This window comes from Tubulanus polymorphus, chromosome 4 (genome assembly GCF_964204645.1).
Source record: "Tubulanus polymorphus chromosome 4, tnTubPoly1.2, whole genome shotgun sequence".
Lineage (NCBI taxonomy): Eukaryota > Metazoa > Nemertea > Palaeonemertea > Tubulaniformes > Tubulanidae > Tubulanus > Tubulanus polymorphus.
In genome coordinates, this window is record NC_134028.1 from 25,107,536 (window position 1) to 25,122,943 (window position 15,408).

General features: G+C 38.6%; 2 protein-coding genes and 1 long non-coding RNA gene across 3 annotated transcripts; all 3 read left to right on the top strand.

The window, feature by feature from the left end:
- Nucleotides 1-295: 295 nt before the first annotated feature.
- LOC141904500 (prominin-1-A-like) lies at nucleotides 296-5,547 on the top strand. Its single transcript, XM_074793090.1, has 14 exons — nucleotides 296-388; nucleotides 757-965; nucleotides 1,392-1,512; nucleotides 1,839-1,905; nucleotides 2,491-2,690; nucleotides 2,823-2,900; nucleotides 3,529-3,592; nucleotides 3,774-3,850; nucleotides 3,952-4,034; nucleotides 4,133-4,285; nucleotides 4,983-4,989; nucleotides 5,091-5,185; nucleotides 5,324-5,408; nucleotides 5,518-5,547. The coding sequence occupies exons 1-14, from the start codon at nucleotides 296-298 to the stop codon at nucleotides 5,545-5,547; spliced, it is 1,362 nt and encodes a 453-aa protein (XP_074649191.1).
- A 3,927-nt stretch (nucleotides 5,548-9,474) lies between these two features.
- On the top strand, nucleotides 9,475-11,800 carry LOC141904661 (uncharacterized). The gene is made up of 4 exons (XR_012619169.1): nucleotides 9,475-9,505; nucleotides 9,621-9,644; nucleotides 9,966-10,131; nucleotides 10,816-11,800. It is a non-coding gene; the product is annotated as an uncharacterized LOC141904661 (long non-coding RNA).
- Nucleotides 11,801-12,391: 591 nt separating this feature from the next.
- Nucleotides 12,392-15,246, top strand: LOC141903836 (3-oxoacyl-[acyl-carrier-protein] reductase FabG-like). The gene is made up of 9 exons (XM_074792174.1): nucleotides 12,392-12,534; nucleotides 12,945-13,084; nucleotides 13,158-13,253; nucleotides 13,337-13,475; nucleotides 13,756-13,796; nucleotides 13,878-13,947; nucleotides 14,048-14,084; nucleotides 14,514-14,577; nucleotides 14,665-15,246. The coding sequence occupies exons 1-9, from the start codon at nucleotides 12,414-12,416 to the stop codon at nucleotides 14,815-14,817; spliced, it is 861 nt and encodes a 286-aa protein (XP_074648275.1). The 5' UTR covers nucleotides 12,392-12,413; the 3' UTR covers nucleotides 14,818-15,246.
- The last annotated feature ends 162 nt before the right edge of the window (nucleotides 15,247-15,408 follow it).

Sequence of the window (15,408 nt, forward strand, 5' to 3'; positions counted from 1 at the left end):
TTAACTCAAAGTTGGCCCCAACTCATAACTTACAGTGCAAATGCGTGGTTCCAGTACTTTATGGGTCAATCAAATTGAATCAAATCAAACACTATTATACACATTTCATAGAAGTGTCATCAGTAAGCATCATCATAATTTGAGACGTCGTTACTGTGAAACCTCTAGGCTTTCCACTAAGCCCATACTGAAATTAACTACATCAATACAAGTTTATTTCCTAACTACCGGTAAAAACATTTCGATGGGGTCTCAAAATATTGCAGATGAAATTCACAAGTTATTGAACAGTATGATGCCTCAAGACAGCAGCAGTAACAGCACTTTAGCGTCGGATGAATTAGTATCGATATCGGGCATGCAGCAATTGTTTGTGGATTATAGCCAGGTAAAGAATGTGCTGAAAATACGTATGATTAAACATTATGAGTAAACTTTGAAACGTTATAAGCCGGGGTACGGTGGTTACTTATTACCTGGAGATCAGAAAAAAAACAGGGAATTTCCATTTCTTTTCAAAATCAGATAGGTCAAATAGTCTGAGAATTTTCTAAACGAAAAGAAAGCAAAAAATCAGGAAATAGTCAAGAAAATGTGTTAATTAGATCGCGTGTATAATCAAGTATATATGTCTTACGTACATTGGCTGTGTTAATTGATTGATTGAATTAACGTTAAGTCGGGGGAAAAGCAAAAGCCACCCTACCTGGGGGTAATATTCACTAACCTTTATCCGTCGATGTATGTCAATTACAGTTAGTTAAACTGGAGATTCCCGTGTTTGTAATCGGTGGATTCGGAATTCTGGCCGGTATTGTGACGCCTATCATCGGAATGATCTTCTGCTGCTGCCGGTTTTGTGGTAAATGTGGCGGCGAACTGAAAATGGCACAAGCGAGCAAAGAGAAAGGATTTTGCGGATTATTAACGTCGTTTTTTCTGCTATTGTTCGTTCTGTTTTTGATGTAAGAACATTTCCAAGATAAGCACGTTTTAAACGGCGTTTAGGAAGAGAGTTAAATCTCTGTAATGAGTGGGTATATGCACCCCCTCTCCTTAATTCAAACGGGTCCCACAAAATGCGAGCCTTCTAAAAACCATTTGCGATCTATGTACGCATGCATTTTACTCATAGAAGCCTGGAAAATGATTTTTCCATGTAATACCTAAATTTCATTTATTTTTGGGGGTTTGTGGACCCTCTTTGCGCCTTATCTTTTCATCTATTCGCGAATGTATTAGGCCCTACTGTCTTTTCTTCTCTTGGTTATGTTCGATCGTATGGGGCCGAAATAATTCTGTATTCTAAACTTACTTTACTTTCACCTTTTTCGTAAAGCAAAGTCTTATCTTATCTTGCTAAAATAATCCTATATATCTTTACTTGCTAGTGTCGGTGGAGGATCACTACTCAGCTCATATCTAAGGCTGAAGGAATCGCCGGGACATGTTGAAAATGTAATCGTGAAAACTATTGACGACGTAGTCCAATTCAAAGACCTTTTCCTCAGAGTAAAGTATCGATTCTGATTTCCGTTCCTCATTGCGGGGGCGGAAAGCCCTTCCTTTTCTTTTGAAACCTCACCTTCCAATTTCCCAGGGTCTATCCCTGCATTGTTTGGGTTTCTTCTAATGTAATCACTAACTTAACTATTTACCGCAATATCTAGATTTCTAAACGTCAAAGTCTTTGCGAGATTTTCACAATCTGCACATTTCTGTGGATCTCTAGATCTTGAATCTGAGGTTAAAATGATGGAAATAAACCGTTTAACTTCGCAGTCAAACTGAACCAATTGTGGTACTGGTTCCACTATGTAAAGGAATATATCTTTCAGCAAGTTCAAGGATTGCTAAGCAATGACCTCGAAGCTTTGATTGACCTGGTTGTCAGAGATTTGGGTCGTAAGTAGATTAATGATTTCCTATTCATTCGAGTAGGAAAGCCGGATTGAATCCTCGTAAAATGGATTCCATTTTGGGATTCATGCGATTCCTATTTCAGAATCGTCCACCACGATCAGTGCAAGGCTTATGTTGAATCTCCAGCCCCAAGTCAACCAGATAACATCCAGAATTCGACTTTTAAACACCTGTAAGTACATTTTTTCGGCAAACAATTGACTGTCAAATTCAATTGAAGAAAAACTGATGAAGATAGCTGACGTTTCGGCTTAAATGCTACGAGCCATTTTCAAATACTTCTGTGCGTTTTTGTGCTCAGTGAGCAAGTGAGCCAATTAAAGAAAATCATCGGCGTCATATACCGGTAGTGCCTTCATAAAATTTTACGGATTTCAATTCCCCTCCCTCTCCCGTGTAGGCCTACTCAACTTGAAGCAACATGTTCATAGGGAGAAGTGGTCAATATTGACCTACAGTGAAAAGCCTCCAGTTAACATCCACCGTACTCGGTGGCAATGAGAATCAGCGCATTCGCCGCTTGCCGGATGCGGAATAGCGGTTATAATCTCCCATTTCTTTCGGCAGTGATAACTCAAATGAACAGCACGATGGATGAAATAACGATGAAATCAGCCGAAGTAACGGCGACCGGAACTGCCGTAGAGCTCTATGTGAACGCCGTCGATTCGAATGTGACGTCACTTCACGGTACCTGCGTCAGCAATGGGTATTCCTACTGCGGTAGTATGTTATCCGGAGTTCCTACTCCGTATGATTTCGATTTGGTAAGCGCGATTCAAAATACTATTTACAAGGCGCTATATAAATTCAAATTCATTATCGTAAATCAACCTATTAAAAGAAAATGATTAAGACAGATTCAGATTCGAGATTATTTTGGAACGTTTTATTTTTAGGTTCCAGATTTAGTAAGCGGTTTGCTAACGCAGTTAGATCCTCTGTTGCAATTGGACACTGACTCATTTGCATCGACGGTAAGTTGACATTTATTAAATGAGGTCGGCAAAGTCCCACTCGTCACTTGCCACGAGTGGAATTCTCTATTGCCACAATCTTCCTTCTTTTCAAACACGATGTATTACACTATAATTAATGATAATTCATCGAGTTTTCTCGTTGTTTTGTTAGGTAGAAACAGAGTTTTCAAACACGATGTATTACACTATAATTAATGATAATTCATCGAGTTTTCTCGTTGTTTTGTTAGGTAGAAACAGAGTTTTCAAACACGATGTATTACACTATAATTAATGATAATTCATCGAGTTTTCTGGTTGTTTTGTTAGGTAGAAACAGAGTTTTCAAACACGATGTATTACACTATAATTAATGATAATTCATCGAGTTTTCTCGTTGTTTTGTTAGGTAGAAACAGAGTTTTCAAACACGATGTATTACACTATAATTAATGATAATTCATCGAGTTTTCTGGTTGTTTTGTTAGGTAGAAACAGAGTTTTCAAACACGATGTATTACACTATAATTAATGATAATTCATCGGGTTTTCTGGTTGTTTTGTTAGGTAGAAACAGAGTTTTCAAACACGATGTATTACACTATAATTAATGATAATTCATCGAGTTTTCTCGTTGTTTTGTTAGGTAGAAACAGAGTTTTCAAACATTCCATCGCATATAAATAGTAGCAGTTATACGCAAATTGAAGGTATACATGCGCCATATCCCCCTGATGTATATATATATTTAATTTGCTCTGTTCATAATCCTAACCTTTTCTAACATACAAGTAATCCGTCTATATCAAACAAGATCTTCTGATTTAGAGGTTTTTCAGAGCTAATATACGCCTATGTATATCTAAACTAGCGTCTTTTCTTTCTGAACAGAAGTTAAAGTTTCCTTGGAATCGGTAAAAGCGATCACGAATCAGACTCTACAGATGTTGAACAATATGGTTAACGGGGTGAGTAAAAGAATCTGTTTAGGCCCGAAAGCCTGCATTTACATATTCAAATTATGTAATAAGGAAGGGGTAGTAGATGATATCAACATCGCAAATTTCAGTCGTTTCCAAGTGAGAAGCTGACGGACGCGAAGTCGACCGTTGAAGAAACCATAGACATTGCTGATAACTTCATGCAGTACGGGTACGTCCACGTAGGCCTAGATCAGTGGCATAATTGGAATAGACATTTAAAGACATGTTTTAAGCAAACATCATATTTTGCTTGATCGTATTTTGTAGTTTGTATAGCATATACGGATTTTCGGGAATAGTGGCTTTGATAATTACGTTGACTCTTATCGGAGTGTGCTGTGGACCGATCTCAACAGGCTGCAGTATTTCACCTCTCAAACGAAACGGTCTGTCCGATTTGAGCGGCAAACTGAATATGGGGTATGACTTCAACCAAGCCTAATTACTCAATTTACGCTAAAGCTTCTGTTTCATAAAGTCGAAGCTCTGCTCGTCATAATGATTATTCATCCTGATGCAAAAAATAATGTGCATTGAATATAGACGTCTAACCCTTATTGAAAGAAATATCTTAAATTGTTAGATTGGCCATAGAACCAGAATTTGCTTAGACTGTATGGTCTTAAATTGTAAGTTTGGCTTTTTAACCAAAAGGGGTTTGGACTTATGAATATTTGCGTCGACCTATAGGCCCTGTAGGTTCAAGTTTGTAGATGAAACTGATCGACTTAATACTTCTATCTCTATCATTCTTTCCTTTTAAACGACTTTCCTTACTTTTGCTAGTGGTGCTTGTCTCGGATTTGTTTTTATTTTCTTCTACTTGTCCGTCGGGTCCGTTCTATTCGTCATCGGAGCTAATCTCACTATCGTTTGCGGGGCCATACAAGACATGTCTATCTACGACCAGGTACCTGAGTCCTCAGTCCGGAATTTCATAGTCACTGTAGACTCCACCTTACTCGGTTTACAGTCAACTCGGTGAAATATTTGACAGAGCAAAGCCACCTATACGAGTAACATGGAGTCTAATGGAGTTATGTTTTTTTTCTAAACCATCTTCAAAGCTTGTTGGAAGATTTTTGCTAATTTTGTTCTATTATATTTCTATTTAAAGGTTGTTTGTAAGTTTATTTATTATTTTCGTAGCTGGAATTTGTTTGATATTCACTAACAACTGTACACGTGATGGGTTGATTTTGCAATAACGTACGTATATTTCCAGTTGATAGATAACCCAGCCGGTATTCAGAGAATGGCCAATCTGAACACTATGTTCAACTTAACCGATGGCAATATGACTATAAAACAAGTACTTCTGTACGTATCGTTAAAACAAACTTTTTTTTTTCAAATTCGACGAATTTTCAGACCTACCGGTTTTTGAGCATTAAGATCGGAAGATATCGACACCTCCACAGCGTTTAAACAATCTTGAAGTGTTTTTTTAATTTATAGCGATTGTAAAGCGAACAAGGCGTTGTATAAAGTTCTGCATCTATCCAGCATGTTTGATATCAATACGTTCGTCGACTTGGATACGGTACGTATAGGCCAAATGAGAAATATTCATTATTCACGGAAAACAAGCCTTCGCCTATAAATCCTGGAGTCAGATCAGCAGTTTCTCGATTAAAAGTTGACTCTAAAAGATCGAAATGAACTGTAACTCTGTCAAATAAATCGACTTGTGTATTTTCTACAGATATTGCCTGATATGACGCCTGCTTATGCGACAGCGAACGACACCTTGCAGAACACGCAGTTCATTCCTCCATCGTTAGAAGGAGAACTGACCAACGTTACTCAATACATTCCTTCGTCATTGAACGTAACGGATATCATGTCTGCGGTAGGTTATACGATCATTCTACAATGTTTGATTAATTTTCAAGGGTATCTTCATTCATATTTAATGTAAAAAAGTCTAGAGAAAAAAAGAAGATGGTCTCGTCGAAAAGTCAATTATTTTCATATTTCATTTTATAGCTGAATAGCGGTTTGGTCGCTTTGAATTTGTCAGGATTGGCCGATCAGATAGACGCCGCGCGACCCAGTATAAGCGACCCTAGTTTAGAAGGCCAATACGAGGATATAGCAACTTCTATTCGAGCTATCGACGCCACTACCGGTGCTTTGCTAACATCTCATGTCGTAAGTGATGAAACGAACCCATCCCACAATTAGGTACAGATTTTTGTAATAGTTGAACCCTGATTGAGCGACTTGAGGTAACACTTATGTTTATGTATCTACCCAACCATAATCCTTATCCTTTTCTTCCCGCTATATGGCGCCAGTGTTGCGAATGTCCTCAGTAACACTAGCATCACAGGGTTAGAATATGAACGTATTCAGTTGAACAAGCCTACTTCTCTGTTTCACTTCCTTATTCTACTAGTTACACTATTTGAATATTACTATTGCACTATCGATAGTAGAATACATGTAATATCAATCTTTAAATCAGTACGATCCCAATTTCCCGTCTCAGGTTTTGTTCTTTCTATATTCTGTTGCAATATTCCAGTATCAAATTCGAAAAAAAATATGCATTTGTTTCAGACGGAGTTGACCGCACTCTATAACACATTAGAAAGCTATTTCGTCAGTCTCACCGTAAGTCAAAAATCTAAAATAACTCCGATGATCAGCCAAGTCAACAGTTTAAAGAATTGCTGATCAGTCGCTTAAAACGTTAAATAGTTATGTTAAAAATCTTACGGGAACGAATTTTTCATATTTAACAGAGTACCGCTAATCTTATAGTCTACGATGCCACGAATATCCAGGCATACATCATGACGACAGGCAGCTCAATTTTATTGGAGGTAAAATTTTGAAGTTTTTACATCTTCGCGGAAATAGATCTCTTAGAGATAGTGCATGTTATTCTAATGGTTATTAATATCTTGCTAAGGCACTTTGCATAATTCAACCAACGTTATAATTAGCGGTAGCAGACGTTTCTCAAATCACTGTTATCTGGTTACAAGTATATATTCGTAGTTTTTGTATCGTGATATATATTTGCGTGGACTGATGCGACAGGTCGTTAGCGGAAACAATTAGCCCTCTCCCCTCCCCAATAAATCTAAATATTCCCAAATTTCCCCTGAAGTTCTGCGCTAAGATACATCACCTTCACGGGCACTGACAGGGCATCCTAGTTCCGCAGGGACGAAACACTTACACAACATACCTCATTATTCGTTAGACTTTGAAATAACAGGCAATGAATCAAAACGTTCATTATCGCAGTTTTCCATTATGTAACGTCCACGCAGTTACACTGGCATCGCAATGGTTTCTCAATTTTTGCAAGATACCAACTTGAAGAATTGAGTTTGCATTTCGGCACCGGTTAAATAAATGAACAAATTCGTAGCGTGTATAAGAGTATTGAACAAGTCTTGCATATTAAACATGACGCCCCAGCCGATATCCGACAATTGCGATTCGAAACTAGGCACAAAATTCAACAGGGAAACTATAACGCTCGGGATCATACCGACAACGAAAGACAAGGCGATTAAAATCAGCACGTACGTAGTTTTGTTAACTTTTTCATTTCTGTTCGCCTTGTCTCCGAATTTGGCGCGCGAAAAACGCAATCTTAGGATAATGGCGGTGTTCATCGCCGACACAAGTGAAATCGTAACGAATACGTTGTATGTACGTAATTGCACAGCGAGGACAATGCCGTCGTGCGTATGCCAACAAACGCCCCGGTAGAAAAAATATGGCCCCGCCGGGTAGGAACTGATATCGTAGTAAACAGGCATGAGAGGCGAGTACAAACAGAAAATGGCCGGTATCAGAACGGTCAAGCAAGTCGCTACGACGGCGTTTCTGTGGTTGCAGATGCGACTCGACATCAATGGAAAGAACACGACGATAAAGCGTTCTATCGATAAAGTAACCATAACCCACATGCTAATATAGTATATCAATTTAACTACGTAATCGGAAATAACGCAGCCCAGGTAAGACGCGGAAAAAGGCGTTTTCACGCGAGTTCCAGTCAGCAAATAGGTGATTACGCTGATCCAAGCAACGACCCCTATACCTAAATAACAGTTATCAATTATCGCGATGAAAATTATATAAACGGAATACGAATGTCGGCGCATGACTTTTTGAAACATGATCAGAATAACCATCGAATTACCGATAAATCCGACGACGATTATCACGAAATAGCCGACAAGGAAGAGAATAGCGCCGTATCTGGTTTTCAACTGTTCGCTGCCCGACATGAAGTCCATGATTATTCCCGGCACACCTGGTAGCGAAGAACGCAGGTATATACTATCACATGTGGCGGCTGATGAATTACTGCTTTCGCACATTTCCACTCCCGGCGATTGTCGACGATTTCGATCATTGACGGCGCAGCGCGGCTGAACTATCCGTCGAAATCGCTTTCAAATTACTATAGTTTCACCTTAGAAGCCGATTCGAAAGCTTCCGATCATTTTCCCGGCAAGATGCCCAATGATTTGTCGTCTAACAACTGAAGATAATAGCCACGTTCTTGTCGATCCGATGCGAAGTATTTGCCTTCGTCGGATTGTTCTAAAGTTTGTACATCTTCGTACACACTTTTAAAAGGGAAGATTTATTCAACCTACACTAGGCTAAAGCTGCTGTGTCGTCACTTGAATATACACTAAATTCTAAATCATTACTACCCAAGGGCCACTGCGACTTCGCGATTCAGTTCCATAAAACAGTTTCAGCGGCTTGAAAATGTGAAGTGATCATAAGCAATTAAACCTAAAATTTGAGTTAAAATCGTTCGTGAAGCCGAACCCAGGGCGGCTGTTCCATAAGCCTGCGGCTCGCACAGGGTTTTTTCTGAGGGACTTCAGGAACTGTGCTTGTAATTTGAATAAAATTGTCGTTTCATAGGATTTCGAATCGTTCGTTGATCAAATCGTTGATTATGTTCATCAGTTTGTCGGCCACTTAGAAAACGCGGTAAGTCGATCGATGTAACAAAATCATTCCACATCTCTCTATTTATCTATGTACGTTACAGCAGCATCAAGCTGACAATTATTTTCTTTTTTTAAGATCCCCGAGAAAGAGTTAATTTCAGTGAATTCAATCTTCTGCGTAAAAAAATTGCTACAATTTCATCAATTCTACTCTATTTTTCATATAGCTCGACGATCATCTTGGCACGTGTAGACTGGTTTGGGATGTTTATGAAGGCGTCGTCGATGGTCTTTGCAGCTTCTTCCTCGATGGATTTGTAAGTACAGTCAAATAGTACGGTATTACAGTAAACCTCGCCTTATTCGGACACGGCTAACTCGGACTTTTGAGTAACTCGGACAGAAAACGAAACCATTTTCTGACTTCCTAATCCAATCATTAAAATGCTCTACTCGCAACAGCGTACTCCACTTGGTTTTGGCTCTATATCCACAATATATATGTTAAGTGTGTTTACCTCGTCAAAATTCAACCTGATTCATTGAAAGATTATATTTGAAATCGAAATTCCTAATTCTTATCGTATATTCTTGTATATAATTGATTTCAGAACGGTTTCTGGTTATCGCTATGCGTCATAGGCTTCTTCCTGTTACCTGCCATCGTTCTGAACGTCAGAATCGCTAAATACTACAGGTAACTCTATAACTAAACCCGAAAATACAAACTACAAACAGAAGCGTAGTTTTTTTTTCAGGAATTAAGAACGCGCACGGTGGGATATACTGACGTTTGACTTCTTTAATTTCAGAATCCCGATGGATAGGAAACGAGGGTACGTAATTAGTGTCCGCATCAAATGTTTCAATCATCTGACCTGAAATCACCGTCTTCTCGTGATTTAGATCTACACTGATAATACATCAGTTTAGCCGTCATGATGATAAACATTTCATTGTATTTGCTTCCTCTTGAGATTTTAACATTCTGTTAACATGAACTTTCTAACTGTCAATTCGAGTTAACCACCTACTCTAGTAGGTGGATTTACATCAGTCTTCAATTTCCCTGATTCTCAACTCAAAGAGTGAAATATTCAAATCAGTCCAAACGCTGTCACATAAACCTACAATTTTTTCCCGTCGTATTAATACAGAACTGGATCTGAAGGAGTTGAGACTCGGATAACTAAATCTGTCGATCGAATCCGGCGTAATTTAGCGGCACAGGCGGCTCGTATTGGGTACACGTTACGCAGTCGATCCAATCAAACTACGTCTAGGCTTTAAAACTCTCGGTCTCCTCGTCGCTGTCTCATTTGGGTAAGCAGGTCATGGCTAATTTTCATTTTACTTCTTGAATCCCAAGTCCTGGACCCAGTTCCGTAGTTCAGTTCAGATCTTACTCTAAGGTTAGAAAATTCTATAAATTCGAGCCCTGACCACACAACTATATCTGTACTTGGATTTCTATTACATGTATTATCAAAATTGAACCCCGTTTCGTTCCCGGTAGGTGTGGTGGGTTTGTAAGGGACACAAAACCAAATCAAATCAAAGCAAATCAAAATCAGCCAATCAAATGAATTAGAGGAACATACATATTTAAAAATTGAAAAAAAACATAGGAAATAAGTGAAATATTTTGAATTAAATTTGTTTCAAAACTCTATAGAGAAAGACTTAACTAAGGTCTATGGAATCTGGGTCCCTGGTTATTGTCGAACCTAGATATATTTGAGTTCGAGTTAGATACGATTTGCAAAGTCACATTATATTCTAGACCCAGTTCGTTAAAACTGGACTGTTATTCAACGGAATTTTTCTGGAACTCGGTCCTTGTAGATAACTAATACATGCATTAATCAACGTTTTCCGAAATAGTACATGGCAGGCATGATTTGCTCTTACCCAAATGTTACGAGAAGCGGAAATGAATAAATGCATGTAGTCTCCGCTAACGACTAACATCGAGAAAAAGCATGAAAATTTACTTCGATTTTTCAGAAACAAAATCTGGCCAACCGTAAACGAAATTCGAGGCAATCTACCGACAGTGGCGGATATCAAGAACGATCTGATTACGCAGATGCGTACTTTACCACAAGCACCCACATTGCGCAAGGTGAATCGTCAACGAGAACGAACGCAATATTCGAATAAACCAAAACCAACCAAACGACAGTTATACGACAGTGAAATGTGGTAGACGATGCTCCGTCGACAGAGGCTAGCGACAGAGCGCGTCATATCGGCCGTCAAACCCGCGGGATGAGATTTTTAAAAGTTGAAATTTCTGTGAATAGTAATGCAAAAAGTGAAGATTTTCAAAAACGTTTGAAATTTTAAGAAATTCAGTTTGCAGAATGTTATCCTGTTTTATCCTTAGAAGCACATGTGCATGTATGATTTGCGTTCCTTTTCATTTAGACCTATTGTTTTGTACTCCTTGAGTCCGCAATGCACTTGCTTGTTTGTCGTCACGGCATCTAAGCACTGTTTTACCGTTGTAAGAGCCGAGACGATAATTTTCCGATACTCTGTGTAAAGAATGATCATATTTTGAAAGTTCTGCTGTGAAAAATGTGAAAGTATTTTACCGTGAAAAAATGATTATGTGTGAAAAATGTGATAATTGTACCAATCTTACCTCTGAACCTGACATCTGGTGGCTTGTATGACGCGGGTGAAAAATACATATGAAAGATGTGTTCAAAAAGTACGTACCTGTTTTACTGCTGGACTACCTTTTTGATAGGAACCTTCCACCATCAAACTGCGGCTCCATGCCCCTTTCCCCTAGATATTATTTGTATTGAAAAATCAGAGAATGCTTTCTTAACGATACATACAAAATCAGAATTGAAAAGCCTCCAGTTCTCCTAACACTTCACGCATTTTCTGCTATCTCTGCAGCTATTTATTGTTCTAGTGTTATTGTTATATCGTGTTATATTATCGTTTAGAATATAAATAAGAAAAAACTAAGATATCATCTCTAATTATTGTAAAATTCTTTCGAAATCGTTGTGTGGTCGTGTTTATTGTTCTATTTGGACGCAACCTGTACCATTAAACAGTTTCCAGACTTCGGAATAGTCGCCCCGCCATCAACGGATAGAGTTACACCAGTCGTGAACGAAGCTTCGCCTGAAGCTAAAAATCTAACCGTTCGCGCCACCTCTTCGGGTTTTCCATTACGACCAAGATGATGCAATGACGGCCCGATTTCATCCATGAACTGAAATTCTTATATCCGCTGTCTGGTGTCGATTGCAAACGACCTTCGCGTATTCATTATCGTGCCGGCATCCACCAGCCCGACTGGGTAGGATCTCTCAATAGCCAACGTATGTTTTTTTTTCATTTGAAACGGGCAAACTGTTCGACAAAATCGTGCCTCTGTCGTACAGGATAGCTTGTCCAAATTTATTGGCATCGGATTGAGGTGGTTTTCGTGTATAATATACAATTAGTTATCAAGCCGTGATTGTGAAAACTACATGTATGTCCCTTGCAGAAGTAATCTATTGTCAGTTCTGTCCTGTGTATGTTCAATATATCATATTATTTTTATATGTGTACATTGTGCCTGGTTATTTCGAATGAGGTTATATAATCGTAAGCACTCCGAGATAAGAGCGTTGAGTCTGTTTTTGTGTAGAAACGGTAACGGAAAAAGGATTATGGCGTCGTCACTGAAGAATAAAGTTGTTCTTATAACAGGTAAGCTAATCTACGCATACACATATAACGAGAAAAATTACAATTCATGTCATATATAACGCGGGTATATAGTAGAAAATCGATCCCTGCAAATGTTCATGATGGAATTGAAGAGCAGACCATAGATTGATTGCGATAGCGGTGGTGGATCCAGTCCGTGGAAGTCCGGAGGTCTGAGGTCCCTCAAGGATTCCATCCTCCAAGATTTCGGATTGAATATTTTCTGCAGAAATTAAGCTTGAATAAAAATCAAAATTTCATTGTAACAAAAATGGCTGTTTCACCATTCTAGCATTTCTATTAGGTCATTGTGTCTGTGAGCAACGAAAGAAGGCCCTAGTTTTATTGACACCCTTTACCCTGGACCTGCCACTATATGTAGTCAATAAAAAGTAACCTCCCATTTCCAGGAGCTAGCAATGGAATAGGAAAAGCGATAGCTTTGGAATTTGCTCAACAGGGATCGAAGTTAGTTGTAACAGGTCGAAACGAAACTGATCTCCAGGATACAGTCGATAAGTGTAAAAAGCTAGGTCTCGATGATTCACAGGTGAATACCGATTACATCGTCACAAATTTTCATTTCGAATTCGATGTTGTAACTTGTGTATCTTCGATTTAAGATTCTAAGTGTCGTAGTAGATTTTGCCGGTGACGATGAGGGGATAAAGAATGTGGTTGATAAAACGATCGAAAAGTTTGGAGTCATCGATGTTTTGGTACGTGAATTTGTTGTATTTTGCCTTAAGTCTCTTTTTACTGATTATTCGCGATTGTTCGGGCTTTTAATCGGATTTTACAGGTAAACAATGCAGGTACCAATAAATTGGGAACTCTAGAAACTCAAACCATGGATGACTACGATTTTATAATGAAAGTAAACCTCAGATCTGTGTTTTATCTGACGAAACTAGCTCGACCTTACTTAATCAAACAGAAAGGTATCTATCTCACTGAGGTTGTGTCCTTTGGCGAAGAGAACGTTGTCAGTTATGTAGCTGTTCTTTCCACGGAAAGATGAAGCAACATGTGTTACCCAAATAATCGAGGTGTTATGTAAAATAGCCATGGATACTTATAAGAGTAAATTGGTTTCTTACCCTGTCATTTGTGCGATATTTTACTACGTGCCTATGACACTGGAGGGGCTTGGACGTTAGAATCACGAGTCAACAGCCTTCGCATGGTTTACGTATCTCTCGGAACCTTATATGATTTCAGGAAATATTGTCATGGTTTCAAGCGTCAATAGTTTAAAAGTCGTAAGTAGAAATCGAAATCGACGAAATCTCTAGATAACGATCGACAGGTGTCGAATATAATAGATTGTTGCTATATTCTAGTTAAGAGATATGTTAGCATACAATGTATCAAAAGCAGCGCTTGATCATTTGATGCGTAATCTAGCAATAGGTATGTGAAACATCAAGCAGTTGTATTACTTTCGGTAGGCCTTCCGGATATGTAGGTTCCGATCGAGATATTTCAAAATATTCATTCTGATCTTTTTCAGAATTAGCGGAATTCGGTGTTCGAGTCAATTCGGTTAAGTAAGTTTCGGTAGATGCTACAGTAGATGCTACAGCCTGTCATTATGGCCTGGCGGATCCAATTATCGCTGAATCCTCGCTTCCCACAGTAACCAGTGTCCCATTGCTTGGAGTATTCATCCACCGCCTGGAATTTTAACGAAAAAATAGCATTCTAAAATTTCTGTCCGTTATTTTCTTTCTATTTCCGTCTTAATTTTTCCGATGTAATTATTCTAGTTGTTTATTTTTCCCATCATTTGAATTCCATTCGATACAGTTTCAACCCTTTTTTATTTTACGCCACTCCTTCCAAGATTAATGTGAAAAATGCTCGAACAGTAAAAAAGACATTTTTCCAATCTATAATCAATCAGAATAATTGAAAAGGGCCGAAGTGGGCCAATGTATAAATACGTGCATGATTCAAATGTGTGTATATTTATGTAGCCCTGCGGGTGTTATTACCAAAATCCAGCAAAGATCGGGTATGTCACCAGAATTAGCCGAACAGGTAAAGAAAGAATTATTAATGTGAGCTATCGAGTTCTTCTTTTTGATTGTGGGATTTTCTCTACATTGAACAACAATTCTGTTCCAGTTCATGGAAGAACTTGGTCCGAAAATGCACGCTCTCGGTCGAAATGGAAAAGCGGAAGAAATGGCGCGAGCGGTTAGATTCCTAGCTTCCGATGAATCTTCTTTCACGACAGGTGTTACTCTTGCCGTTGACGGTGGCGCTGCACTTAAGTAAAAATTAGTATTATAGATAATCACGTAATATTTAGTTTGGATGTTAGTGCGCCACCGGGAATTCTCGGCAACAGGCATAAAAGATAAAGTCTTAATACGTCGTTCGTTACGGTCACAGTCTTTTTTGATTTCTTCTTTCTGTCTTTCCAAATCTTCATGCAACCTCGATGGAGTGGTTTTTACCGCACTAGGCCGACTATGTTTTCGTCTAGTCGACTAGTGGTCATAGTAATTCCTCAGATTTGCGACTGAGGGCGCTTTTCTAATTATTTCTTGTATAAGTTTTTGTTTTTTTTAAATGCTACTATGTATTATGTATTCTCTATTTAATGTCATTCTGTAATGTTTTGTCCTGTAAATTTATTGCATGTCTTATCGGCCTATGTATAAATGTTATATACGGCGCAATAAATATAAGTTCAAGTTCAAGGTCAGAACTACTTGAAAATTTGATTTGGATAGTTTAATTTTGCGCAGCTTAGGGTTGGAGACAGAGTCATTTACAAAATCATACCATTGTGATGAGTACAGTGCACTTGGCATTGCTCGTTTGCTTAGAAAGCCACTTTTTGGCAGATGCAGTGTTCCTTTG